The sequence below is a fragment of the Sebastes fasciatus genome, chromosome 20, assembly GCF_043250625.1.
Source record: "Sebastes fasciatus isolate fSebFas1 chromosome 20, fSebFas1.pri, whole genome shotgun sequence".
Lineage (NCBI taxonomy): Eukaryota > Metazoa > Chordata > Actinopteri > Perciformes > Sebastidae > Sebastes > Sebastes fasciatus.
Window position 1 is genome coordinate 13,405,505 of NC_133814.1, and position 26,840 is coordinate 13,432,344.

The following is a 26,840-nucleotide window of genomic DNA, read 5'->3' on the forward strand; positions in this document are numbered from 1 at the left end:
GCTTTCTCTGCAGCTTCAGTAATGGATCTGATGGCCTTCCTCTATGGCCTCCCCGGTGATGCCCATTGCCCAGTGCCCAAATGCTTTGCAGCCCACCTCCACAGGCTCACAGCGAGTTTGCCAGCCTTGCCTTCTACATTCTTACACTAGCTCCTGGTACTTGGTCTCGCTTCCTCTCATTGGCCTCATCCATACGCTCTTTACAGGACACTGTTAGTTCCAGCATGATCAGTTGTTTGGTAGAAAAATTACCATAACCAAATTATGTATTTTGCATCATATCTCCTGTGCCAAACATGTTAAGGTAAAAGTAAAAGTATTGTTAAGCTCTTCACAGTCACTGTATGAACAAAAGGATTAAGACTTTATATGCAACAGACAGGATATTATAAAGTCTAGCCTAGGTTCTCAGATAGTGTGATTTGCTTCATACAACATCACTGAATTCACCATTAACTATTCACCTGAACAGTTTATGATATTGTGAATGGTATCATTGTAAACATTGGCCATCCAACATAGGGATAGACATCACCTTTTCTGTGTTATCATGTTTGGCACAGGAGCTATGATGCAAAATACATAATTTGGTTATGGTAATTTTTGTTGCGATGGCTCCATGTCTCAAAATGTTTAGGGCTCCAAACTGTTCAAGTGTACCAAGTTTCATGCCTTTATAAAAAAGTGAACATCATTTTCACAGTTTAACAATACTTTTACTTTTACCTTAACAACTTAGCTTAAAAAGAATATATGAAACACAAATATTTATGAGCTTCTCTAGGCCTTGGAGTATCCACCTGCTGCCCAGGACAGATGTTGACTCCCCAGTTTTGTTAAGTTTGAACAGCTAGGACCTACGTGTTGTCCGATGTGCTCCAGGCACTGTGGATTTTGATGTGTTCCGTGACATTTTCTCTCCCCCTGACCCACCGTTGTGATCATACAGGAGAATTGTGAAGTGCTCCACAATGGATATGATCTCCTTTGGAATGCCTTTTGGAGCCTTTGACAGAGCAATGAGCATGGAGTAGCATCCTTTTCTTCACTCTTGATCTTGTTCTATCATCTCATCCACAAGAAACAGATCAGATTTCCCCTTGCATGCATGAAAAGGCAGATACAAAGATGCTACTACATGCGGCGGGCGCTGCTAGAAAAAGCTTTAAAAAGATCACCCTGTGTACTGTGGACACAGATGTTGTTGTCCTAGCCATTGCACATGTGTCAGAGCTGGACATTGAGAAGCTGTGGGTGACATTTGGGACTTGTAAGAACTTCAGATACATACCTGCTCATTAGGGCTGTAACGATATGTTTTACTACGATACGTATCACTTTCCATGGTTCCGATACGATTCGATATATGGCTCATCTAGAGCGATAGAATACGATACGATTCAATGACTTGATATAGTAAGTATTTTTTGCCAAAAATTCAATCTGTGTCACTGAAATAAATAGCTGATACTGGACAGTGCAGGTCAGGATTCCTCAAAGTTTTTCTTTTAAGGGAATCAGGGATAAATTAATTATGGATATAAACAAGTAAACACAATGATTAATGGCAAATACATACACCTTTTATTTATTTTTTCTAATTTCTTTTATTTGATTAGTGTACATCCATATGACGTTTGTCGTGCTTAAATACAAGGTGTAAATTCTTAGTATCGATACAATAGATTATTTACCTTGCAAATTGATTTTAGATCGATATACATCCCCGTGAAGGACAACTTGCCGTGGACCTATCAATGTAGTTGGATTGTAGGAATATAAATCGATACATCGATGTAGTAGATGAATCGTTACACCCTTACTGCTCATGAGATTGCCAAGCCTCTGGGTCCTGACAAATCCAAGGCCCTTCTTGTGTTCCATGCCTTCACTGGCTGTGACACAGCATCTGCACATGGGATACCTGCAATGCCTATGATATGGCAACAGAGACCTTCATGGCTCTGTCAAAGGCTCCAAAAAGCGTTACATCGGAGATAATTTCCATTATGGAGCACAATGGTGGACTCTGAGGGGCAGGGGTGAAAAAAATAAAAAGGACTCCATCTGCATGTGGAGGGGCACCAGAACGCAGAAAAATTTCTTGCATGTAGGGCAGCCTATATGGTACTGCTTCATGTTTTCTCAATTTTACGGCCACCCTAAAGACCTACCCAGCAGTATGAGCAGTGCTGCCTTGTATGACACCAGCAACATCCTGTAGCTCCCGATTAGTGGCCTCTCTGAAGAGTTCTTGGTGTCATTGACAAGGGAAGCTCTCCAGTACAGAGAGTCCAGAGATCCAAACGTGGCATCTGCCGGCATCCAAATCCTAACTGGCAGGAGAGTCGACAAAGCAAAGAGTTGCGACATCTCGTTCAGGAGGAACTGTGGGTACGAGTCAGCAGGATGGTAAGGATGGGACAGCAAGGAGCATGGACTAGATGGAAAAGAGTACTGCAACGAAATATCAGCTGGTCAAATATCTGGCAAGCAGACTTCCATCACATCAGGTTCTTAGTCCAAGCTGTCTACGGTGCCCTACCAAGTGCATCAAACCATAACATTATCACTGCCGCCATGACCAAGTGCTTAACACAGTCGATGAGAGTGTAGCCACAGCCATCAACACCAGCAAGGGCCACCACCAGCCAAAGACCATCACGTTCCTCAGAGCCGGAGAAAAGCCACACCAACAACCTAGACAACCAACCAAACCTAGAAACTGTAAGTGGACTTGGGCATGCAGCTGAAGTTCCCAGCCTGGATAACATCAACACAGCTTCAACCAGACGTGATCATCATTTCAGAGTCTACCAAACAACTGATCATGCTGGAACTAACAGTGTCCTGTAAAGAGCGTATGGATGAGGCCAATGAGAGGAAGCGAGACCAAGTACCAGGAGCTAGTGTAAGAATGTAGAAGGCAAGGCTGGCAAACTCGCTGTGAGCCTGTGGAGGTGGGCTGCAAAGCATTTGGGCACTGGGCAATGGGCATCACCGGGGAGGCCATAGAGGAAGGCCATCAGATCCATTACTGAAGCTGCAGAGAAAGCCACCAGACTGGCTTTGGATCAAGAGGCTAGATCCATGGGCGACTGCTGCTGGGACTCAAGCTGGGGTCTGATCAACCCTGGCTGGGTCGCCTGGGCGAGAGTGTCTGATGTTGAAAGACCCGAAATACCCAATGACCCCAGGTTCCATCACTGATGATGCACCCCGGCACATCTACAGGATGTATCTTTAATCTTTTGTGTTTGACATTCTTTTTAAGCTTTAAGTTGTTATGGCCATATTGAATATTGCTCTCCTCTTTACAGTCACTGTATTGTCAGGGTTAATGAACAAAAGGATTAAGCTTTTTAAAACTCTATACAACATACATGCACATAACAGACATGATATTATAGTTTAGTTAAGTAGTAATAGTTAAGTCTAGCCTAGGTTCTCAGATAGTGTGATTTGCTTCATACAACATCACTGAATTCACCATTAATTATTCACCTGAACAGTTTATGATATTGTGAATGGTATCATTGTAAACATTGGCCATCCAAACATAGGGATAGACATCACCTTTTCTGTGTTATCATGTTTGGCACAGGAGCTATGATGCAAAATACATAATTTGGTTATGGTAATTTTTGTTGCGATGGCTCCATGTCTCCAAAATGTTTAGGGCTCCAAACTGTTCAAGTGTACCAAGTTTCATGCCTTTATAAAAAAGTGAACATCATTTTCACATATCACCTGGAATATAACCCATTGCCACTGAGTCAGGGCCTCATCAGTTGGAACATGTTTATATTGACAATGAGGTAAGAAAACATAAAATAATGGATAGAGAATTAATTTCTTAGTAGAGTTTTTTGAGTTTTTGTATTATTTTGTGTTTCTGCTGCTAAGAAAGCCATTTACAAACAGCCCCAATAACAGAATCCAATGCAATGTTCTGAACATTCTATCAGATACAAACTGCACAAAGTTACGTTTATTTTGTTAAGAAATGTTGTTATTGTTGTTAGTCATATAATAAATCAATTTAAAGCTCTTTTTGTACTCTTTATGCTGGAACTATCCATGGGCACATCCGATCAATATGGAGTTAGTTATAAGGGCATTTGGAGTTGCATTCAGAATTTGCCCCATTGCAGCATTAGAGGTCAACGGTCAAATTCTCTTGACCTCAGTGTCATGACAGTGTGACTGAAGGATAGATTATAGTCTAAGCTTTACAACGATACATGACTTCATGATATTGTGTGTTGGTTTCCCTCTTTTATACTGGATCTATGTGTAAAATGGTGAAAAAAGATGTAAAAGTTTTAATGATGGAGGGATGAAAAAAGGACTGATAGCACATAGAAAGCTACCATTGCTGCAATGCTATCATGCGTTTTCCAACACTAGGGACATAGACCTTTAAAAAAATCACTATGAGACATGGTCCCTCCAAAGTGGCACGACGGACAAATTTTGGGGGTCTGGCTCATGGACTATTATAGTTCAGTTAAAAAACGGCCTATGAGCGTAATTTAGCAGGTTTTCTTTTGTATTAACAGTAAAGCACTGTTTTTAGCAATAACAGGTTAATACTGTTGAAATCCTGCTGTAAATTAACAGCAATTGTTTACAGTGCACTTTATGACCCATGTTCAACCCTTCTTTTATCAATTCAAACCAAGCCAGCCTACATGGGTCAATCCCTGGTCATGACAATTCAGATACGACCTGGGTCACAACCTGGGAGCAATACACACCAATTAGTTCAGGTGCTGGAAATGGGCAGGTGGTTTACACGTCTGGAGGATTTCAGAGAGGGGATGTCAGTAACATCGTCAATGTGTGTAAAAACGTAAAATGTCACAGAATGATACATGTTTTTGGGGATAATATGGTGTAAATATAGTAGGCCTAGCATTTTTACCTTTGTAAAATGATAAATAATGTTATACTGTGTTACATGGAGCTTTAATGTATGCAATAACATACAGACTTATAGCATCTATCAATCAACACTTATGAACCTTTGTTCCTCTGTCTATCTAGAGTTCATCAAGACTACATTGTGCTCTCTAATATGATAATATACATTAATAAAAAGATTACAGAAATGAAATGTATATTTCACTCACTCTTCCATCCCAGCAACGATTTGCTACATATAGTGGGCCTCCTAAAGTTTTTCCGCTGGGCATGTGGTAGCTGTTAGATCGTGTAAGAGATTGTCCAAATGTAATAAAATTAGTTTATATTTCATGAAGTTTGCTAATTGCTCGATAAATGTAATACGGTTTCTATACAAACTAGGACTGGGTTTGTTACTTTATAACAGATGGAACAGGCGACACGTACAGTATCTTTTTGCAAGTTTATTTGAAAAACATTTAATTAAAAAAATGTACACAACAGAAAATGTGCAAACATGCTTTAAAAACGGATGCATTCACAGCTGGTGGTACCGCGAGGTGTTCGGCTTGCATGGTGTGTTTCTGTTTTTGTGTACGGCGGATGCCTTTATCATTCAGCAGCCTTGTTATGTTCATATACACTACACTATGATTCACACAACTTTATTTATCCCAGAAGGGCAATTCAGTTTTTACAATCTACTCAGACCATACACAAACTCACAGACACACAGAGAGCAGCAGTCACCAGTATGTCAGAGACAGCAGATAAGTGAGTACATAAATAAATAATTATGTTGTCCCTCATCGTACCGGTCATCTGCCACTTCATTTCTTCCTTTACCACGGTTGGCCAGAAACCAGGGTTGGCCTCAAAGTCTTGCCACATATCCACGTTGTTCAAATCGTCGGAGGGTGGTATTGCTGTGATGCGGTTACCAGCCCAGCCCAAAGTATAATATTTGTAAAATGCTGACAAACACAACACAATAGAAGAAGAATTTTTGAAGTTGTCAGTGCAAAACTGTACTATGGAGCTACAATGTGCTGCAGGACCACTGTCACTAAGCTGACAACAAATGTAAGCTCAGTTGCAACGGTTGATGCTGTGGAAGTTGTATTTGGAGCTGCTGTGGTCTCATTTCTGAAGAGTGCCCTGGGACACCTAAAGCTGTTGTCTGAATCGGTGCCACTGGGGGTGACTGTCACAAAGCCAACTTTCGCTCCCGCTACTTGAGCCGTGATCCAAGTCTGGAATTCAGACACTCGGGCAAAGACTTCAGGGAAACCCTTCAAGGCACAAGGTACTCCAAAACTGGTAATGCCAGCCTGAATCCACCGCGGGCCTTGTTTGTATTGCAAAGGTCCTCCGGAGTCCCCCTGAAAGAGGAGAGACAAACAGTTAATTAATCCTGCTGGTAACATGCACAGAATAAGACTGGAGTAGCCTTACATAGCCTAAAACATTCTCACTGACAATAACATTTTAATAGCAACAATTTAAAAGTTTACATCATGGTGCGTAAATTGCTAGAGAGAGATATAAGATGAGAGATAGTATTTTAACTGCATGTGTGAGTATACAAGAGTTTCTTTTGAGAGTGTCCAGGAAGGAAAAAAAAAAAACAAAGCAGTCAGTACAACGACTTCAAATATTACAACAATGGATTATTATTCTAACCTGGCATATTCCTTTGTTCTCTTCTCCCGCACAGATCATTTTTTCAGTGACTTTTACATTTGTCACTGGGCCGTAGTTGCAACTGCATTGATTGTGTCCAACGACAGGAACCTGAACCTCCTGCAGGGCGTTATCAAGTTTTAAGGGCACTGTGGGAAAGAGAGAGAGAGTGTGAAATCAGAAGATGCACTATTTATTTTCCTTCATTTGCACAGTTTTAAAGAGATTGTTTTTGGTGGTGGTGGCGGCTTTTTTCTCGCCAAATAACTTGTTGATTGATGATTTATGCGCGTGTATGTGTGTCTGAGACGAGCCCAACAAGAGTCAACAAGGCTTCTCGCAATTCAATAGTTCCTGTACCATGAACATTTATTTGTTAACGTGACAGTGCACCCTGTACCTGGGAATGCAATTGAAAAAGAGTGTGGGTAGAGGATTAACTGTCACGAAACGAGACAAAGACTCTACAGCCATGCTAGCAGCTCTGTAAGGCTGAACCAGGCACAGCAGTGCTTTGAGTTAAATGCTAATGTCAGTATGCTAACATGCCAACATGTTTGATGTTTAGCAGGTACTGTGTTTACTATCTTGAGTTAGCATGCCAATACTCACAATCCTTTCCAAGATTACCCCAACCAGTGGTCCAGCAGGGGGTTGATGTGTGAAACTGGCTGGTGCTACTTGCCAGGCAGACAGGTCTGATGTAGTCAGTGAAATTGACAGGGCTGCTGAGCTTCATTAGGGCAATGTCGTTGTTATACAATGATGGTTTGCTGTACTCCGGATGGACGATGGTCTCGGACACGGTGCGATTCACCTCATGAACATTAGGGCCAGACTGAGTCTCTCTACCAAAGTAGAGAAGCCACGCACCAGTATATTCTCTGTATAAAAGAATAAATAAATAAATAATCATTATTAAAACAAACTGGTTCCATCAAGTTTTATCATAACTAGACTGCTGGTGTATTGAGTCTCCCCTTTACAGACGGGCAGTTTGGGGCAAAAACCGTGCAATTTTTTGCATGCAGTATAAATGTGTTATTTTGCCTCATCTAAAAATGGTGTTTTTGAATATTCTTAAACTAAACTTTGAATTGCACAAAGTGGGTATGACTGTAAAGCTGAGACTCTTGTGAATTCAATGAGCCCAATTGTATTCATGTGTGATGATGTCAGTCCCCATAGTAGCCATTTCATTCTAGTGAAACCAGTTTTTGAAACTTGACCTCATTGTATAAAATGACCTGTGGTGACCTCTAGGATAATCACAGCCTCATGAAACTTTACAGCCACAAACTACAGACCTAGAGCATTCAGAGGATGGATGAATATCCTAGGTATATTCCCGTCTGGTACAGAGATTGATAAGGCAACAGATGCAGGTGCTCTGAGTTTCTCTTACGTTATGATGCAGTGGCCTGCTGTGAGTACCCACTGGTTACTGATGAGGGTCCCTCCACAGATGTGTTGGCGAAACCCCGGGACATGGATGTGCACGCTGACCTGCCAGGGCCATGACCCAGCTTTGGCATTCCCACCACCCACTATCCTTGTGCTCAGAGGTGCCGTTCCACAATCTGGCGGAGCATAGACAACTGTATGTCAGTACATATACAGTACAGTAAAGTGAGGCTAATTCATGTGTGAAGCTAAAAAGTGTTTTTCATTTGTAGCTGTTTTCATCGTTGTTACAGTGCATCTCTGAAAATATAGGAAATGTGACTGTGCTTACCCTGAGCCTTTGATCCTGTAGGAAAGAGAGTTAAAAAAAACGAGTTAAAAACGTTACTTACATCTGTATGCCTCAATGTGTGTGTGTTTTAATGAAGCTTATGCATAAATTGTGAAAAGTGCAATCTCATTCATTCTCATTCATTCTGGGTCTCTCTCTCATGGGCTATTACTATGTCATTTGATTATGGGCGTCTCTCTTTTCAGTGACCAATCAGATCTTGCCACATCTCCCTAAACCAATCACATTGTTGCTGTCAAAGGTTTAAAACTGGTCTCCTCTATGCTGCTTTCAGTGTCAGTATCAGCACAAACTGATGCGACCCTCCACCACCCCATCACATCAGAGTAATCCTGCTCCACTTCATTCATCGGATCTGCATCAATCTTTTCACTACCACCATCACCAGTGTCTAGACCCGGGGGGGAATAATCCTAATCCAACTACGGCATCACTTCCCCCTTACCATGTCACATTGGGTCTAAATCGCCAAAGACTGTTACTATTCATAAATTTGTGCACTTTGTAATAAATTACCATTCAATTCATACGAGTCTCTCCTGATTGAAATGTTGTTAGACGCAACAAATCTAAGCTGGAAGGGCAGACATTGTTTTGTTGCAGGAACAGATGCAAAGAGTCATGAAAGGGACAAGTCATTAACCCCGTCACACAGCCTGTTCAAGGCAGGAGTGTTACACAGTTATTCCGCCTCGCTGTTCTGTATGAAAGGTATGGAGGCGGAATGAGAGGACAGAGTTGCTCTGCCGCTGAGCCGGCAGCGGAGGTCGTAACAGAGCCGAGCTGGCGTGCTATCTAAAATCACACACTGGGTTCAGTGTAAAAAAAAAAGAAAAGCCGGCATAAAGCTGCCTTGTAAGGACAGATCTTCTTTACGGCAATATTGCGGAAACTAATATCTATAACTATATCTCAAACCCCTTTGCAACTGCTGAAACACTTGAAAGTAACCACTTGACAACACACTTGTAATGTTTTACAAACATTTCATCATTGATTATTATCACAATTGTAAAAGCATTATTTGATAGCTCTGTACAATACAACAGCCGTGCCATACACCCCGTCTTTATGAAGTTTATATTAAGAGGTGTTTTTAACTGTCTGTAAGAGAAACTGACATTTCAACATAAGACAATCCAGCACATTTACATCCTTAAAAATGACCATAACGTCAAAGCCTCTCTAACACGGAAAACAAAAACTAAACACAAGCTTTAAAAGAGAGAATGTATTGGTTTGAAATAGATAATAAATTGGTAACTCGGTGTAAAAGCTCACCTTGCCCAGTGAGGACGGCACACATCAGGAGTATCAACAGAGTCCAGGCTGCCATGCTGTGCTGTCACTAAATGTTGCCTTCAGTAAGTGCAGAGAGTCTTTCTTGTAATTAGCTTTTGTCTTTGTCACTCCTCAGCCGCTCGCAGTGTTATATATATATAGAGTGACCGCTCCCTACATCAATCAAGTTTTTCTTGATACGTCAGGTGAACATTAATTAAATCTGTCACGGAAAATTCACATGCAATGCCTGGGGAACATTAATTAGTTTGTCTCTAGATATTTCTATCTGGATACCAATGCTTCTATCACTGTAGACCTACTTGGAAATTGCAAACATGGAAAGCATAGAGTTTATATGTGGCTTGTATGTGTCTATCTATATTTTCTGTCTTATATCACTAATAACCAGCCAGTAGTTTTATTAATCATCCTTTATTCTCCTTGATACTGTCAGAGAAATCTTGGCTATTGTGTGTAGGTGTGGTATTTCAGCTGGAGTATGACTCAAGTGCACATTTTGTAATGATGTAATTGGGAAAGGTGGGGCTAATTGGTTTTCATTATCTAAATTATTATCTGGAAGTCACTAGTAACTGGCTGCCCACATGTTTAACCACTACATTTAGCTTGTGGCCGGAAGTACTGAAGGTTGATGGCCTCCTTTGTTTTTTTCCACATGTAGAAAAAGGACAGTAACTCAATTAATGACAATTTTACAAAAGTTTCACCATTCACAATCAATTGATTTTTAAAGGAATGGATCAACTTCTTTAATATTTTCCTTTCTTGCGAAGGGTTAAATGAGAAAACTGACTCTCATGTCTGTCCAGTAAATATGAAGTTCCAGCCAGCAGCTGGTTAGCTTAGTTTACAGTTGCACAAAGACTGGCAACAGAGGGAGATAGCTAGCCCGGCTCTGTCCACAGGTAATACATTCTGGAAAACCAGAAAAGTCTTCAGGAAGAATTTTGTTCAGATTTCAGGGTATAAAATACCTATATATCAGCTATATGTTTTAAGTAGTGGTAGTTGCATAATAAATTCATCACTGTAAGCTTAAAATCTCATATTTCGTTTAGAGAGACTAATAAAAACAAACAGACTTTTTCTATTCAGTCTGTTTTGAAACCATTTTAAATGATGTCATGTCTTACCATTTACTTAGTTATTGGTTGCATCTGAAATTCCATACTAACATGCTATTTAGTACGCTAAAACAGTATGTGAGAAATTTTAGTAAGTCCGAAACCTTAGTATGAAACCAATAGTACATGAATTGCATACTATTTCCGGTAAAATATTATAGTGTGCAAAGCTGGCCACTATGGCTGCATAAATATCCCACAATGCAATGCAATAGTGACGTACGGACGTTGACGGACAGCTCTGTAACATCAATAACGCTTCAGTAAGTAAAAAGTATAAGATTATACTTTGCTAGGCATAATATATATTTTAAATTAATTCAGACTTTGATTCTCACAAAGCGTTGTTTTGGTCACATTAGGTTGGCACGGGTTACCATGGTTACATGTTTGCCAACCGGCAAGGAGGCCCTCAGGAAGTGACAATGTAAATTAGAGCTCAGTGCAGTTTTTACCAAGTTGCTGGTGTACGATTTATTATTTTAATAATAAAGAACAACTCAGTAAATTTATATCTATGTATTTATTTGTTAGGAAAGAAATATTTAAGTCAATCCTGATATTGCACATAAAAAAATTATCCCAGTCACTTCCTCACAGTGAGGGATACAGCTTATGGTATCGGATCGGTACCAAAGCCCAGGTATCTCCATCGGTATCCGGACTGAAAATGTCTGATGCATCCCTAGTAAGAGCAATGGAATGTGTGCTTGCTGCTCCACCCTGGCTGTTAGCATGACTAATTACAATTACTTAAGCGTGACTAAAAGATGCAGGTGGAGGTGATTTCCCCAGGACGGAAGTCTAATTCGTCAACAGTGTCTGTTTGTTTAGTCAGAGCTTGAAATGTACTCAGCGATTTAGATTTTGCTTGTTCTTAATATTCACTTGATTTTTATTTCCCTGCCCACCGTAGCTAGATATTTTGTTTGATTTAAACAGCTGTCTATGCAGGTTACACTTCACTAAACATGACAAAAATAGACTTGAAGCTTAAAAAAATGCAGGGACAACAGGGATAACTAAACAAGGATTATTGTGTTTATTACATTTCATATCACACACCATATGCATTCCTTTAACTTTCTAAATCCACAACCAAAATAAAAGCAAAGGACGATAATGAGCTCAAACCCGTGGTATTGCTGTGATGCGGTCATCAGTCCAGCCCTAATATAATATTTGTAAAATGATGACAAACACAACACAACAGAAGAAGAAATTTAGAAGTTGTTTGTGCAAAACTGTGCTATGGAGCTACAATGTGCTGCAGGACCACTGTCACTAAGCTGACAACAAATGTAAGCTCAGTTGCAACGGTTGATGCTGTGGAAGTTGTATTTGGAGCTGCTATGGTCTCATTTCTAAAGAATGACCTGGGACACCTAAAGCGTTTGTCTGGATCGGTGCCACTGGGGGTGAATGTCACAAAGCTAACCTTCGCTCCACTCACTTTCTTCGTGATCCATTTCTGGAATTTAGACACTCGGGCATAGACCTGCGGGAATTCACCCAAGGCACAAGGTACTCCAAAACTGGTAATGCCAGCCTGGATCCACCGCGAGCCTTGTTTGCATTGCAAAGGTCCTCCGGAGTCCCCCTGAAAGAGGAAAGACAAAACACAAACAGTTAATTAATCCTGCTGGTAACATGCACAGAGTAAGACAAGAGTAGCCTTACATAACTTAAAACATTCTCACTGACAATAACATTTTAATAGCAACAATTTTAAATTATGCATAATGGTGCGGTAATTGCTAGAGTTTCTTTTGAGAGTGTCCAGGAAGGGGAAAAAAAACAAAGCAGTCAGTACAACGACTTAAAATATTACAACAATGGATTATTATTCTAACCTGGCATGCTCCTTTGTTCTCTTCTCCCGCACAAATCATTCTTCCAGTAATTTTTAAATCTCTCAGCGGGCTGTAGTTGCAACGGCACTGCCTTTTTCCCACGACAGGAATCTGAACCTCCTGCAGGGTTTCATCGGGATTTATGGGCACTGTGGGAGAGAGAGTATGAAATCAGAAGACACACTAGTTATTTTCCTTCTTTTGCACAGCTTTGAATAGATTTTATTTTTTGGCGGTGGCGGATTTTTTCTCGTAAAATAACTTTTTGATTGATGATTGTGCGTGTGTGTGTCTGAGACAAGCCCAACAACAGTATACAAGGCTTTTGACAATGCAATAGTTCCTGCACCATGAACATTTATGTGTTCATGTGACAGTGCACCCTGTACCTGAAAAAGTGAGTGGATAGAGGATTAACTGTCAGGAAACGAGACTGAGGTCGGGTTCACACCTAAAGGTCCGGTCACTGAATCGAACCAATGCGAGGATGACACATTGTTTACATTTTCCAACTGGTCTGGTTTGCGTTCACAAAGACAAAACTCAAACGGTCCAGAAATTGAAAAGAAAGAAAAAAAACTCACATGTTGGAAATGTCATTCGATCATTGGTCAGGCAGTTGGCAGGTAAAGAGATAATAGAGACAATAAACCGCTCCTAATTATCTAGCTGGATATCGTAAATCATGGAGCACCGTCAGATTCTGTTAATGTTGGTGTTGCTCTGGAGCACATATCAGCAAACTTTATTAGAGACAACAGGTAGTAAATCATTTATTAATGCAGGCATTTCGAGGAAGACGCTGTCTTAAGCCCATATGTTAAGGAGGTATCTCACTTCGTCGTGAGTCCAGGTTTGTCCCCTGCCACTCGACATTTTGCTAGCAAATGTGCTAATAACCACCGGTAACCAAAACAGAAAAAGGAAACGTTCTTTTAGCCAATGAAATGACAGAAAAATGGTACACTTCCTGTGTTTGGTTCGAATGGTGTTCACACCAGAAATGAACCGCTCTAGAGTTCACTTGACAGTGGTCCGAGACCACCCCTTCGATGCGGATCAGAGAGCGGTTGTTTGGTTTCCGCACCAGAATCCGAGTCCGGCGTTCACACCAACCAAACGAACCGTACCAAGGGGGTAAATTCTCCAGGGTTCGATTCAACCGGACGAAACAAGGTTGGTGTGAACGCGCCCTAAGAGTGTACAGCCATGATAGCAGCTCTGTAAGGCTGTACCAGGCACAGCAGTTCTATGAGTTAAAAGCAGGTACTTTGCTTACTATCTTGGGTTAGCATGCCAATACTCACCATCCTTTCCAAGTCTGCCCCAACCAGTGCTCCAGCAGGGGGTTGTGCCGTGAAACTTGCTGGTCTTACTTGCCAGGCAGACAGGTCTGATGTAGTCAGTGAAAGTGAGAGGGCTGCTGAGCTTCATTAGGGCAATGTCGTTGTTAAACTGGTCGCTGCTGTAAGAAGGATGGACGATGATCTTGGACACGGTGCCAGACACCTCATGAACATTAGGGCCAGACTGAGTCTCTCTACCGAAGTAGAGAAGCCATCTACGAGTATCACTTCTGTATTAAAAAAAAAATCAATAAATAGTCATTATTAAAACTAACAGGTTCCATCAAGTTTTATCATAACTAGACTGTACATTTTAGAAAGTTTATTCCAATCAATACCCATAAAACTGGGGGGGGGGGGGACGAGTCTCCCCTTTACAGACATGTCCACTTTATGCTAATCACATGCAGTCTGGGGCAAAAACCATGCAGTTTTTTGAATGCACTAGTGCACTTGCTCTATGGGTTCAATGATAATAAAGCAGTGTGGAAGATCCGGGTAATTTTATACTAGGAAGTCAAACTTTTTGACAGCTCCTTATTGTCCTTGTTGGAGCATTATCTATGGGAACTCATTTTATTAATAAAGCCGTTTTGTTGCTTTGTGATTCAGTAGAATTCAGTTTTTCTGCGAACATTTTACCGCTAAGTCAGCTAACCAACACAGGGTAATTGTCTGAGGCTAATGTGTCGCAAATACAACATTCAAAGCCAACATTGCTAACTCGTCAAATTACTGTTGGGTTAAATAACTTATGTATATTTCACTTATACTCTTGTGGACTCTTGTGTGTGTTTACTAAAGTAATTACTGTGTTGAAGTACAACTGAAAGATCAAAATGGAACAATTTACTGACCTGAATGTCAATGATTGTGCCTTTTCTACTTGACAAATTTACATTTGTGTGTTCTTTATGTGTGTTGATGTGAACCAGGCAATGGCTACCAGTTGTATGTTAGCTACAAGTGAAGAGTGACTTTGTTCTTAATCATGGGGTTTCCCGTCTGGTACAGAGATTGATAAGGTAACAGATGCAGGTGTTCTGAGTTTCTCTTACGTTACGATGCAGTGGGCTGCTGTGAGTACCCACTGGTCACTGATGAGGGTCGCTCCACAGATGTGTTGCCTATTGATGTGCACGCTGACCTGCCAGGGCCATGACCCACCTGTGGCATTCTCACCACCCACTATTCTTGTGTTCAGAGGTGCCATTCCACAATCTGGCGGAGCATAGACAACTGTATGTCAGTACATATACAGTACAGTAAAGTGAGGCTAATTCATGTGTGAAGCTAAAAGTGTTTTTCATTTGTAGCTGTGTTCATCGTTGTTACAGTGCATCTCTGAAAATATAGGAAATGTGACTGTTCTTACCCTGAGCCTTTGACCCTGCAGGAAAGAGAGTTAAAAAAACGTTACTTACATATGTATCTGTATTATATCTGTACACACACACAATGTGTTTGTGTTTAATGCTGTTAGACGCAACAAATCTAAGCTGGAAAGCCAGACATTGTTTTGTTGCAGGAACAGATGCAAGGAGTCATGAAATAGACAAGTCATTAACCCCTTCACACAGCCTGTTCAAGGCAGGACTGTTGCACACTTGGAGCACTTGAAAGTCACCACTTGACAACACACCTGTCATGTTTTACAGACATTTCATTATTGATTATAAGATAAGATCAGATATTCCTTTATTAGTCCCACAGTGGGGGAATTTGCAGTGTACAGCAGCAAAGGGGATAGTGCAGAAACAAGAAGCATCAGCTAAAAAAAGAAAAAAAGGCAAAACAAAGTGAAACAAAATATGAACAATTTAAATATAAGGAAATGTAAAAATAGGAGCAGTATATACAGTATTATCACAATTGTAAAAGCATCAATTGATAACTCTGAACAATACAACAGCCGTGCCATACGCCCCGTCTTTATGAAGTTTATATAAAGAGGTGTTTTTAACTGTCTGTAAGAGAAACATTTCAGATATTTCAGCGACATTTCAACATAATACAATCCAGCACATCTACATCCTTAAAAATCACCATAACGTCAAAGCCTCTCTAACACGGTAAACAAAAACTAAACACAAGCTTTAAAAGAGAGAATGTATTGGTTTGAAATAGATAATAAATTGGTAACTCGGTGTAAAAGCTCACCTTGCCCAGTGAGGACGGCACACATCAGGAGTGTCCACAGAGTCCAGGCTGCCATGCTGTGCTGTCACTAAATGTTGCCTTCAGTAAGCGCAGAGTCTTCTTATATATGTAGCATGTGTCTTCATCACTCTTCAGCCACTCACATGCACTGTTATGGACAATAACCACTCCCTACTCAAACCCGTTTTTTTGTGACACCTCAGGTGTTAATAATTATTTAATTACTAATATCATAATACTAATAATTACTCCGTCATGGAAGACCACATGTAATGCCTCCAACCATTCATTATTTTGTTCTGGATATCTCTCTGTCTGGGACACCAATGCATTTTGGTTTGATTGTCTGGAAACCAGCAAAGACTTCAGGAAGAATTTTGTTAACTTTTGACAGAGCCAGGCTAGCTTTTTCTAATCTTTATACTAAAAGTACAAGTACACTCGCGTCTTCATCCATGTGACATTTGTTTATGTTGTTGCTACAGTGTAGATAAGCGTGCCAATCGTAAGATCCCAAAGCTATACATGGAGTTAACCTTCGCATTATGACTATATTGTTTGCCTCCAAAATCAAATGTCAAAAAAGACCCTCTCGCCCTCCTTCGTACATTAATACCCATGGCCATATAGTTCAGAGGATTGAGATTGGTGCGTGCTGCGCGCATTCATAGATTTCAGAGGAGACCGGCAGCATTGAGAAATGCCTTTGCACCTCTACTCGCCAACTGCTACTTGCGTTATAGAGCAGTCCACTTCCATGTTTTGGTACAGTTGGTTTGCTCACCTGGAGCAGGTTGCACCAACTGGTCTTTACTAAGCCTGGTCAGGGAGGAGAGCGGTGGGCAGCACAGTCCTACTCGGCAAAATAACGGAGTTGACCGCTAACGTCAATGGCGGTTCCATTGTGTTGTGATGCGTTCAGGCTCTGTTCAGTAGAAATTAGTATTCAGCGAAGGTAAATTCTAAACGTTATTATGATATTCGAAAAAATATGTGTTTGAATATTTCTGCATACTGGGGTCCATAAACAGTCTTGGAATTACATTAATTGGGTATTAAAACTGAGACTCTTGTTGATCCAATGAGCCCAGGTGTATTCATGTGTGATGATGTAAGACCATTTTTGGAAATTTTACCTCACTGTAAAAAAGTGACCTCTAGGATAATCAAAGCCTCATGAAACTTTACAACCACAAACTAGAGACCTAAAGCATTTAGAAGATGGATGGCTTTCCTAGGTAGATTGACAATAAGGGAGTTTCTGAGCAGTTTCCAGAACCGAAGTGCTCACCATCCAATCGCTGAAAAATGAAATTCTTGCAGAAATCTCAAAATGTCAAAAGTTTTTGAAACCAAATCACAGCATGTCTTTTTCTATGATGTTCCTCAAGGTCTTGGTGTCTTAATGTGGTATTTTGGAAGGTTAAAAAAAAAGGTTAAACTTAGCACCAAATCTGTGTAACAAATGGTATCAACCCCAAAATTGCTGCAACAACTTATGAGACACAAGTCAGCATGGGAATGGGACCATCACATTCTTCAATCACAGTGTTCTAAACCCTTATACACTTTTACAATTTATTTTAAATAATTAATTACTTAACTAATTCATGTTTATTTCTGATTTGTTAACCATTTTTATTGTTAGAATAAAAACAAAAAATGTTTGAATAATACCTTCGTCTTTTGTAGTTTGTTTTTAAGAAAGAAAATCAGTCCAAAAAGAAAATCGGGTGTGGTGTTGTTCTTTTTTTTATGGCCATATCGCCCAGCCCTAGTGTTTAGTAATACCAATTACTTTAATTACATTCAAAGCAAAATGTCTTGGCTGTGCTAGCCTGCTAGTGTGACTACCCTGGTTCCAAATGAGGATAATTACCCAGTACAGAAGTAGGCTATCTGATGGGAACAATATTTGCTATTTTGCTAATATTTGTCATATTGGATGCCAAATGCAGCAATATATGTCTGAATAAATGCCAGTCCTTAAAGAACAAAATGAACTACAAGGCTAAGATGATACTTCCTTTTCAAGGATTTAACACCGAGTTCACACTAGGTAGCGGTGAAGTGCAGCTCACTGCAATAATTACATGTTCCTGCGGTCCCAAGGCGTGTTCATGTGTTTCACGCGAGATGAAAGTCTTTCTTACATAGGACAACATGTCCTACAAGTTTTGCCGCACTTTGCCGCAGCATCAAACGGCTGCAGCTTGCTGAGCTCGGGAGCGGCTGCCGAAGCTTTTCATAGACGCTGTATGGCAGCTCGTCGCAGGTCGCACTTCGCCGCTGCTCTGGGGTGAATATGGCGTAAGAGTGTGTGTAACACTGCGGCCTAGTTCACCTTGACTATGCATACATTGCAAAATGCACAGAACATACTTATCTAATCTCACAGTATTCATATCATATACATTTTTCTCATACTTCTATAAGGCACAAAATCCCGCAGTGTTTGTATGCAGATAAATTGGCTACAAGTGTCAATGTTGTAGTCAAGACCACCGAAACCGAGACTAAAGACTGTGGAAGCAAAACTCTTGAGTTTATTTAACTGAACAAATGTGGGTTTTAATTGCCTGTTGATTAAAATGTTCCTTTGTAAGAGGATTATTGTCATTTCTTCAGTCAAAGGAAGAAATTGCTTCACAAGAGTTACACAATGTAAGCTATAGATTACTAGCTAGCGTTATGTTTATAAAATACATTCCTGTTTTGACAGGAATTAAAACTACAGTTGAAGATCAGACTCATTAACATATTAACCAAAATATTAAAGGCACATTTCGCCAAAAGTTCTCATCAGTAATCTCACAGACCCGCCATGCGTTGCAGTAAAGAGCATCAATGAGTGCTGTTCAGCAAAGGCTCTTTATTTTCACTCCCTCTAAACGTTCGGAAATAGGCTATCTGATCAAAACAATATTTGTTTGTTTAGTCAGTGGTTAATTGCAAGAGAGCTGGAGATTTTGTCACACCTTCATATAGAGGTCTGGATAGATCAGACGCAAAACAAGTAAAGTCATGCTGGATGCCAAATGCAGCAGTATACTGTATATAATTACGCCGGAAGGCATGTTCATGTGTTTCAGGCGAGAAGAAATTCTTTGTAAAGTAGGACAACATGTCCCAGGAGTCCCAGGACTGTTTTTTGATTGGCTGCAGGTACTTTCAGAACCTTGTTTACAACTTCAAGAACACTTGACATGTTATTTGATTTTATTATCGTATTCTTATTTTATTGCTGGTCTTTATTGTTCCTATAGCTGTTATTGCTTTTCTGTATATGTACATTTAGAGAGCTGCATAAAACCAGAGTTAAATTCCATGTATGTATGTACTTGGCTAAATAAATCTGATTCTGATTCTCTCTGGCCGCACTTCGCCGCTAAAAGTTAAACTTTTTCCAACTTTTAGTTTGGCCGCACTATCACCGCAGTATCAAACGGCTGCAGCTTGCTGAGCTCGGGAGCGGCCGCACCTCATAGACGCTGTATGGCAGCTCGTCCGGCCGCACTTTGCCACTGTTCTGGTGTGAATATGGCGTAAGAGTGTGTGTAACACTGCAGCCTAGTTCACCTTGACTATGCATACATTGCAAAATGTACAGAACATATTAATCATATAGATTTTTCTCATACTTCTATCAGGAACAAAATCCCGCAGTGTTTGTATGCAGATAAATTGCTACATGGTTTTTGACCTCAAGAAAAAAAAAATATATATATATATATATATCCATGACTATACATGTTTATTTAGAAGTTCTCTATACAATATTCAGAACATTAAGCAAGCGTAGCACCCGCCCTCCGGTTCCCCGCCAGGTAAACACTGTAATCTCTATCAGCACTGTTAGCTGCGACCTGCCGACTCAGCCGTCGCCATGTTGAGAGCCGTGAGGAGGCAATAGCTCTGAATTCTTTATAGAGAACACAACGATCATGAAAATAATCTGCACAATACTTTAGTTATTTCATTCCTTCCATCAGCTGGTGTGTCCTCCATCGAACCCTCATGCCCCTCCTCTTCTCCGACCCTCCTGAAGTGCACTCAATCTTTAGACCTGATGAAAGGAGTGTTAGAAAAAGAAAGAAGAGGAAAACATGACGAATCAGAAAGAACACAAAGTGCCAAACACAAACAGCGAAAGGGAACACATTAATCACCTCTTTCAGTCACTTTAAAGTCTCACTTTTGTTTCTACCTAAAGCAAAGTAAAGCCGGAGAGGGAACAAGAGGAAAGGAATACACACAACCCTGTGTGATCTCCAAATAAGAAATTAAAATGTTCACTAACCGATGTGTGTTAAGACCAATTAAAGTGCAAAGTCAAACAATTTAAACAGCAAATCAGGTTAATGAATATTCAGAAGAGGTTGACAACAAACAACATCTTCAAACATCAAGCACTTGTTCTGGTTAAACATTAACCCTGAGTCAGTGGTGGCTGATCGTAGCAGGAGCTGACTACAAAGATAGACGCCCTGTACAGAGGGGGAAAAAAGAGCCATTCTCCTGTTTTTATCCTCTTTTTCTCCAAATTCAACACCGCACTAACTTCTCCCCAGATAGAAAAGAGTTTTAGTCTCGCCTGAGTGTTTGCCCACATAAGCTCAGTGGGATCACCCTCCCCGTTTGTTCATAGCAACACTGCACCAATGTAAAGTAGCCCCAAAATCTTGGCCAGAGGCCCGTCTGAATTTTAAGTGACCTATTTGCCCACTTGTGTGTCCTTGCACATCTCCCTCCTTCTCCTCGCTCTATCAGTCCTCTAGGGCTCGCTTATTTAAGAGGACATACACATATCAAGGGCCTCCTTTCACTGAGGCCCTGGGACAATATTTCTTATTTCCCATCTGGCAGGACAAACCCGCCCCCTGACACCTCATAGCTCTATATAAGACAGCAAAAGGGCCAGGAGATAAGAACCTGGTCTCAAGACAAGCCCGGCCATGCGGTGTAAAGTCCTCGTCTATGTCGTCCTCCTGACTCTCATAAAGCATGGTGAGTATTGTGCCATTACACTCGCAGGCCAGTTACAAAGGCTGCATTGTTGTTTCTTCACCTAATGGACAGATATGCACAAGTTTGAGCTGACCAGGTGAAATTGGAAATATTGATATATTGATAGTGAGCTGTCTCAGATTGATTCTCTCAGTCTGTGTAGATCTTATTGTGGTTTACTGGGTGTGGATTCAAATAAGTGTAAAATTACAGATGTTGGTCAGCTTCAGACATGTCAACATGTACTTGACCTTTATTTTGTAATGATATTCATGGTAAACTTTACAGTGTATGTTAGGACCAGTACAAGTATTGGAGCATTATGTACAGTATGTAATAGGTTTGGGCAATATGACAATACATAAAGTGAATAAGACTGCTTTATGATAATATTGGATCTACAAGATTTACACATTAATGTAATGAAGTGCTGTGATTTGCCAGATATTTGATTCAGGCAAATCAGCCAAAACCGCACATTCAAATATTGTTATTTTACAAAACATCTTTTGAATACTAAATGACAATGCATATGATGACATATGACATGATATTGCTATGTAAAATGTAAACGCCATCACAGTGATGGATGATTTCATCCATGTCGTCCAGCCCTACAGTCTAATAATTCACATGCACTGAGAAAAATTACCAAAGTTATTAAAGTGAAATCACTGTTTACATACAAGATGGCACACTTCTCTGTATAGCTTAGCAATGTTATCATGTCTAGGTGATTTGGGGATGATGGTAACAATGGTTACAAGCAGCAAAAAGTTTGACCTTTGTAGCTAAAAATAAACACCAAAGTAGAGCATGAGTCATTTATTTTTTTAAATTCTCATTCTTTTGTTTCCTGTCAACCTGCTATGATCGGACCATCTATCACACTTAACAAGAGTTGCAACATAAACACTTCACACCAAAGAAAGCTTTTCATTGCTTGCCTCTATACCTGCCGACAAGTATTTATTGTACTAGTTACTAATTAAGCTGAACGAGTGGCTAGACGGGACTGAAAGGCTTTATATTTACACTTATACAAGGATGTATACTGAGTTTACTGATTTACGGTCAGGAATGAAAAGAAAGAATGTGAAGCGGAAAATTTCCTGAAACTCAAACCCCTGACACAAAATGCCTTATCACCGCTCATTCAGGTTTTTTACATGTTCAAAAACGAACTGGAAAAGTACTCTCTCTTTGCCCAGGCTGAGACATATATTTGTTGTTGCAGTTGTATTGTTGTTCCTGCTTTGTTCTAATGGCAGTCATTACGAGATTGACCTGATTGTTTGCACTCCGGGAATATTTGCACTATCTGTTTATATCATGTTTATTTTTGTTTATAGCTTATTTTGTATATTGTATATTGGTAGAATTTCAAATTTTCTTTTATTCTTATTTTATTCTAACGTTTTTATCTATTCTTTTGTTATTATACTGTTTGACTTGCACCAACATAACCAAAGCAAATTCCTAGTGTAAATCTCTTACACCTGGCAATAAACACAATTCTGATTCTGATTCTGATTCTGAAAAGGTCAGGCTTAAAGTGAGCTATGGTCTCGTGGCTACAAGTGGCAATTAGGCATAGCCTACATTACAAATAGCTACCGTGTTTACGTCTACAGTCTATGGCAGTGTTGTGGTCAAGACCACCTAAACTGAGGCCAAGTCATGACAAAAGACCAGAGTGTATCGAGAACGAGATAAGACCAAGACTTTGATGGGTTGAGACCAAGTCAAGACCAAGACCAAACTTATGATAAAATGTGGAACATGCAAACCATAGGCACTCCACAAATTGATCTGAAAGATCCACATTCCCATAAAAACACCAATAGAAAACAAATGGAAAATCCTCTTCATTGACCTCTTTTATTGCCATATGTAACAATAAAGTGATATCTGACTGGTCTTGACATAAAATCCTGAGACCTTCAAAAAGTGGTTTTAGGACCAGTCTCGAGACCAAAACCAACCAACCCTGGTCTATGGTTTATGTCAGCTAATTGGCAGCAATAGCCGATCTATCTAAGTTTGCTAACATTAGCTAACGTTAGCTACTGTTCACAGCAGACCAAGTAAGACTGTGGAAGCAAAACTCTTGAGTTTATTTAACTGAATAAATGTGGGTTTTATTGCCTGTGAATTCAAATTTTCATTTGTAAGAGGATTATTGTGTAGTTTTTTTCTTTCGAAGGACGAAATAGCTTCACAAGAGCTACACGGTGTAAGCTATAGATTACTAGCTAGCGTTGTGTTAGCTTGACTGAAGTTATAAAATGTGTTCATAAAATACATTCCTGTTTTGACAGGAATTAAAACTACAGTTGAAGATCAGACTCAGTCGTTAAAGGCACATTTCACCAAAAGTTCTCATCAGTAGTCTCACAGACCCCCCCCCCATGTGTTGCAGTAAAGAGCATCAATGAGTGCTGTTCAGCAAAGGCTCTTTATTTTCACTCCCTCTAAACCTTCTTTCTCTGCTTTACAGTGTCTCCGAGTGAAATACAGGCCGGCCCAAATACAAATGCGAGCCTCCCCTGCAATGTGACGTTCCCTCTTTCTCTAAAGGGGGACAAAATAGACAAGTCTCTCATCAAAGGCAGCTGGATAAGTAACGGCTCTGACATCGCCTCATTCGGAGAAGCGACGACGCACATAAAGGAAGGCTTCAGTTGGGACACCAGCAATTTCATCAACGGGGACTTTTCACTGACCGTCCTCAGAGCCGCTCTCGACCTGCAGGGCGTGTATGAATGCACAGTCAGCTACAACTCCACAATCCTGCACTCCAGCAACGTTACATTTAGTATCCTCGGTATGTCTTTGTCCAGCTGTTTAGATTTGATTTGCACATTTAGGTGCACATTTGAACATAAAAGCGATACAAAGAACTTTTTTATCCTCTATTTTTCTTCTTCTCTTTTAGCTTCACCCATTCTGTCAATCCCTCAGCAGTGGGTGGTGTTAGAAACAAAGAGCCACCTTAAATGCCATGCAGATGGTTTCTACCCTCCTCCTGTCTCTTTCTCCTGGACCAGAGATGGGCAGGAGATTATACATCCCTACGACGTTGAAGTTGAACAGACTCCTGATGGGTACTACACGGCTGTGGGCAACATGACCGTTGTGCCTTCCCCCGAGGACCAGAATGTGACCTTTGGCTGCAAAGTGTCGCACGATGGCAGAAATCAAGAGCTGAATTTCCAACTCAATATAACCCGTGAGTGACAAAAGGACACCGTGCGTGACTTTGCACAATGACTCATCTACATTTCATGTAGAACTAGAATAGCCACTCTCGTTAGTACAAACTGTGCCAACAACTCTTTGTACTGTAAATCTGAAAGCCATTTTCTTTGTCTCCTCTCCTCAGATCTTCCTTTTGTTAGACTGTCTGTTGTGCCGTCGCACTCCAACGACATTCCTCTAACTCTTTACTGTGACGTAGAGAGTTTCTACCCAGAGGAAGTGTCTGTGTCCTGGCTTCAAAACAGCACAGTCCTCCCTGAGCCCCCCGTCGCTGAGCAGAACCCAGATGGGACCTACAGAATCAGACACTATTATACTTTGAGCCCTGAGCAGAGGGAGCAAGGTGGGAAGGTGGAGTGTGCAGTAAACCAACCTGGGGTAGTGCACTCGGCCAATGCCTCAGCGTACCTGGAGAAACTGGACCCCCAAGGTATATATTTGACAAGACAATTCCCACGCCCATTTCAGTCATGCAATCATTTTTGGTTCCAATATCTTTTCTCACTTTGAATGATGGTTTGATGTATAATCCCCTGAAATCAGATGCTGGTTTGGAACAAAGTCTGAGAACTACACAAAACATTACAAAGCAAAACGAAGTCTGACTGCCTAATAACCACACATTGGGCCTCATTCAGCAACATTCTCTTAAATTGCTCTTCTATTTTCTCTTAATTTTCTTAAAGAGAAAAAATAAGAGTCAACTCCAGATGCACCAAACGTTCTTCACCATCTAAATCTGCTCTTACACAGGTGTACCGAATGATCCCACTTAATGATAAATTGTAGGCCTGTTGCCAACTGTTAATTATTAGAATAGGCAACACCCTTTATACACAATATAGGGCAGGTGTTGGGCTGTGTCTCTGGCATATGCCCAGGAATTGGGGAGATGCCACCAACAAAGGCTGTAAGAAGAGTGTGTACGCAAATGTGTCCTGGGCCACACTGAAGTACCGCCTACTCAACTGAAGTCATGCCAGGTCTGAACGTGCCAGGTCTGAACAGGGCCATAGATGGATAGATAGATAACAGGCAGAGGGTGTGGGCGGCATTTGCATTGAAACAGACATATATATATATATAACTATATTACTACTGTTAGGTTTTTATAGTCTTAATTGGGATCAATGTTTCCTTGCGTTGGACAAACAATTTGTGGATTGTGAAAACAGCTCAAAATATTTTTTTTGTGCTCTCGACCACTCCTAAAATATTCTCTTACCTAAGAGACGAGCAAAAATAAGAAAATATGAATGATGGTTGAATCCCAGAAATCAGAGGGTACTAACAAAATAAGAACAAATCGTGGTTAGAAACAAAAATAAGTGGAAATTTGTTCGTATATCGCTTCCTGCATGAGGCCCATTGTTGCGCTATTTTTGGAAGCAGTTGCACAATTGCTTGCACCTTGTTTTGTCTTGTTCTTGATGCTGAGTAGTCACTGACACTTTTCTCACTCTGTTTTCCCTTAGACGAGTCTCCGGTGTTGACTAAATCAGCCAAAGCATCTGTGGCTATGATGTGTATTTCTATTGTGCTGGTCTTCCTGCTCTGCTTTGGCTTTTCTTGGAGGAGAAGGGATGGTGAGTCAGAGGGCTGTGATACTGACCCCTTAAATGAATTCAAGTTTATTTTAGAGCCTCATCATAAGTTATGGCCAAAGCATGGGCAGAGATTTATGTACTCTGTGTTTATTCTACTTTTTGGAGGCCTAGAGAGGGAAAAGTCTCTAGTTTTTCACAAAACTATGGCAGATATTAAAGGGACTATTTGTAACTTTCAGAAATGCTTGTTAACAGCGACACCTGTGGTCGTTAAGTCAACGAAAGTCAGCGTCGGGCTCACGCTTGCCTGCTCTAAATAGACATGAACGAGCATCGCTCAAAACAGTGAGGCGACACACGTCAGCTAAAACCATAATATCACTCTATATTTCAGCTGCTTGGCAGTAATGTTAGCTGACCAGACGAAGGTCTCTCCAATCATCGCGCATATGCGAGCGTGCATATGCGAGCGCATGGGATCCCGACCCGGTAGATTTATAGGTGTAAAAAGTTACAAACAGTCCCTTTAAAGAAATGCCAGAAAAAAGTATAAATACAATTTGTTTGGGGTCCTGACCCCCATGTTGTGAGGAGAGCCACAGATATTTAAAATATACTGTATGCGAGTGAAGTTACTTCAAAAAGGACAGATGCATTGTCTTTAAAAACAAAGCTTGTAACTGCAATGCCTCTGTCCTTTATTGAAGTAAATCTTAACTGGCGTATCACATTTCCATAGACTCAACTGTAAGCACACAGACACAATGGGTTTCAGGAGCCGTTGGCCCAGCAGGTTGTGAAGACGGCATTCTTTATTTAATTGAAATGCACAGTGTTGACAGCAGACCCTGTCATTATTGCACAATCGCTGCCTTCTCCGCCCTCCTTTT

At 40.6% G+C, this 26,840-nt stretch overlaps 3 protein-coding genes across 5 annotated transcripts in view; 1 reads left to right on the plus strand and 2 right to left on the minus strand.

The window, feature by feature from the left end:
* LOC141758834 (uncharacterized) overlaps window positions 1–26,840 on the plus strand; it is a 91,506-nt gene that overhangs the window by 58,147 nt on the left and 6,519 nt on the right. For 2 of the 3 annotated variants that reach the window (XM_074620576.1, XM_074620579.1), the window contains exons 1-5: window positions 20,902–21,142; window positions 23,643–23,969; window positions 24,081–24,374; window positions 24,528–24,833; window positions 25,879–25,989. In XM_074620576.1, coding sequence (XP_074476677.1) covers window positions 21,091–21,142; window positions 23,643–23,969; window positions 24,081–24,374; window positions 24,528–24,833; window positions 25,879–25,989 — 1,090 coding nt within the window. In that variant the 5' untranslated portion in view covers window positions 20,902–21,090. Of the gene's footprint in view, window positions 1–20,901; window positions 21,143–23,642; window positions 23,970–24,080; window positions 24,375–24,527; window positions 24,834–25,878; window positions 25,990–26,840 lie in introns of those variants that run through there. The other variant, XM_074620577.1, reaches the window with a different exon arrangement.
* On the minus strand, window positions 5,358–9,730 carry LOC141758839 (chymotrypsin-like protease CTRL-1). Its single transcript, XM_074620584.1, has 6 exons — window positions 9,629–9,730; window positions 8,327–8,341; window positions 7,997–8,171; window positions 7,204–7,475; window positions 6,592–6,740; window positions 5,358–6,290 (listed from the first exon to the last, which is right to left on the minus strand). The coding sequence occupies exons 1-6, from the start codon at window positions 9,681–9,683 to the stop codon at window positions 5,940–5,942; spliced, it is 1,017 nt and encodes a 338-aa protein (XP_074476685.1). The 5' UTR covers window positions 9,684–9,730; the 3' UTR covers window positions 5,358–5,939.
* LOC141758617 (serine protease 33-like) lies at window positions 14,802–16,424 on the minus strand. Its single transcript, XM_074620202.1, has 3 exons — window positions 16,136–16,424; window positions 15,351–15,365; window positions 14,802–15,196 (listed from the first exon to the last, which is right to left on the minus strand). Exons 1-3 carry the CDS (start codon window positions 16,188–16,190, stop codon window positions 15,030–15,032), a joined length of 237 nt encoding a protein of 78 aa, XP_074476303.1. The 5' UTR covers window positions 16,191–16,424; the 3' UTR covers window positions 14,802–15,029.

Excerpts from the sequence above, each read along its gene's own strand:
- LOC141758839 (XM_074620584.1), bottom strand. The coding sequence starts at position 9,683 with ATGGCAGCCTGGACTCTGTTGATACTCCTGATGTGTGCCGTCCTCACT. Across the intron at positions 6,741-7,203 it reads GGGTAATCTTGGAAAGGATT|TGCCCTTAAAACTTGATAAC; the intron begins GTGAGTATTGGC and ends TCTTTCCCACAG. Across the intron at positions 6,291-6,591 it reads AGAACAAAGGAATATGCCAG|GGGGACTCCGGAGGACCTTT; the intron begins GTTAGAATAATA and ends CTCCTCTTTCAG.
- LOC141758617 (XM_074620202.1), bottom strand. The coding sequence starts at position 16,190 with ATGGCAGCCTGGACTCTGTGGACACTCCTGATGTGTGCCGTCCTCACT.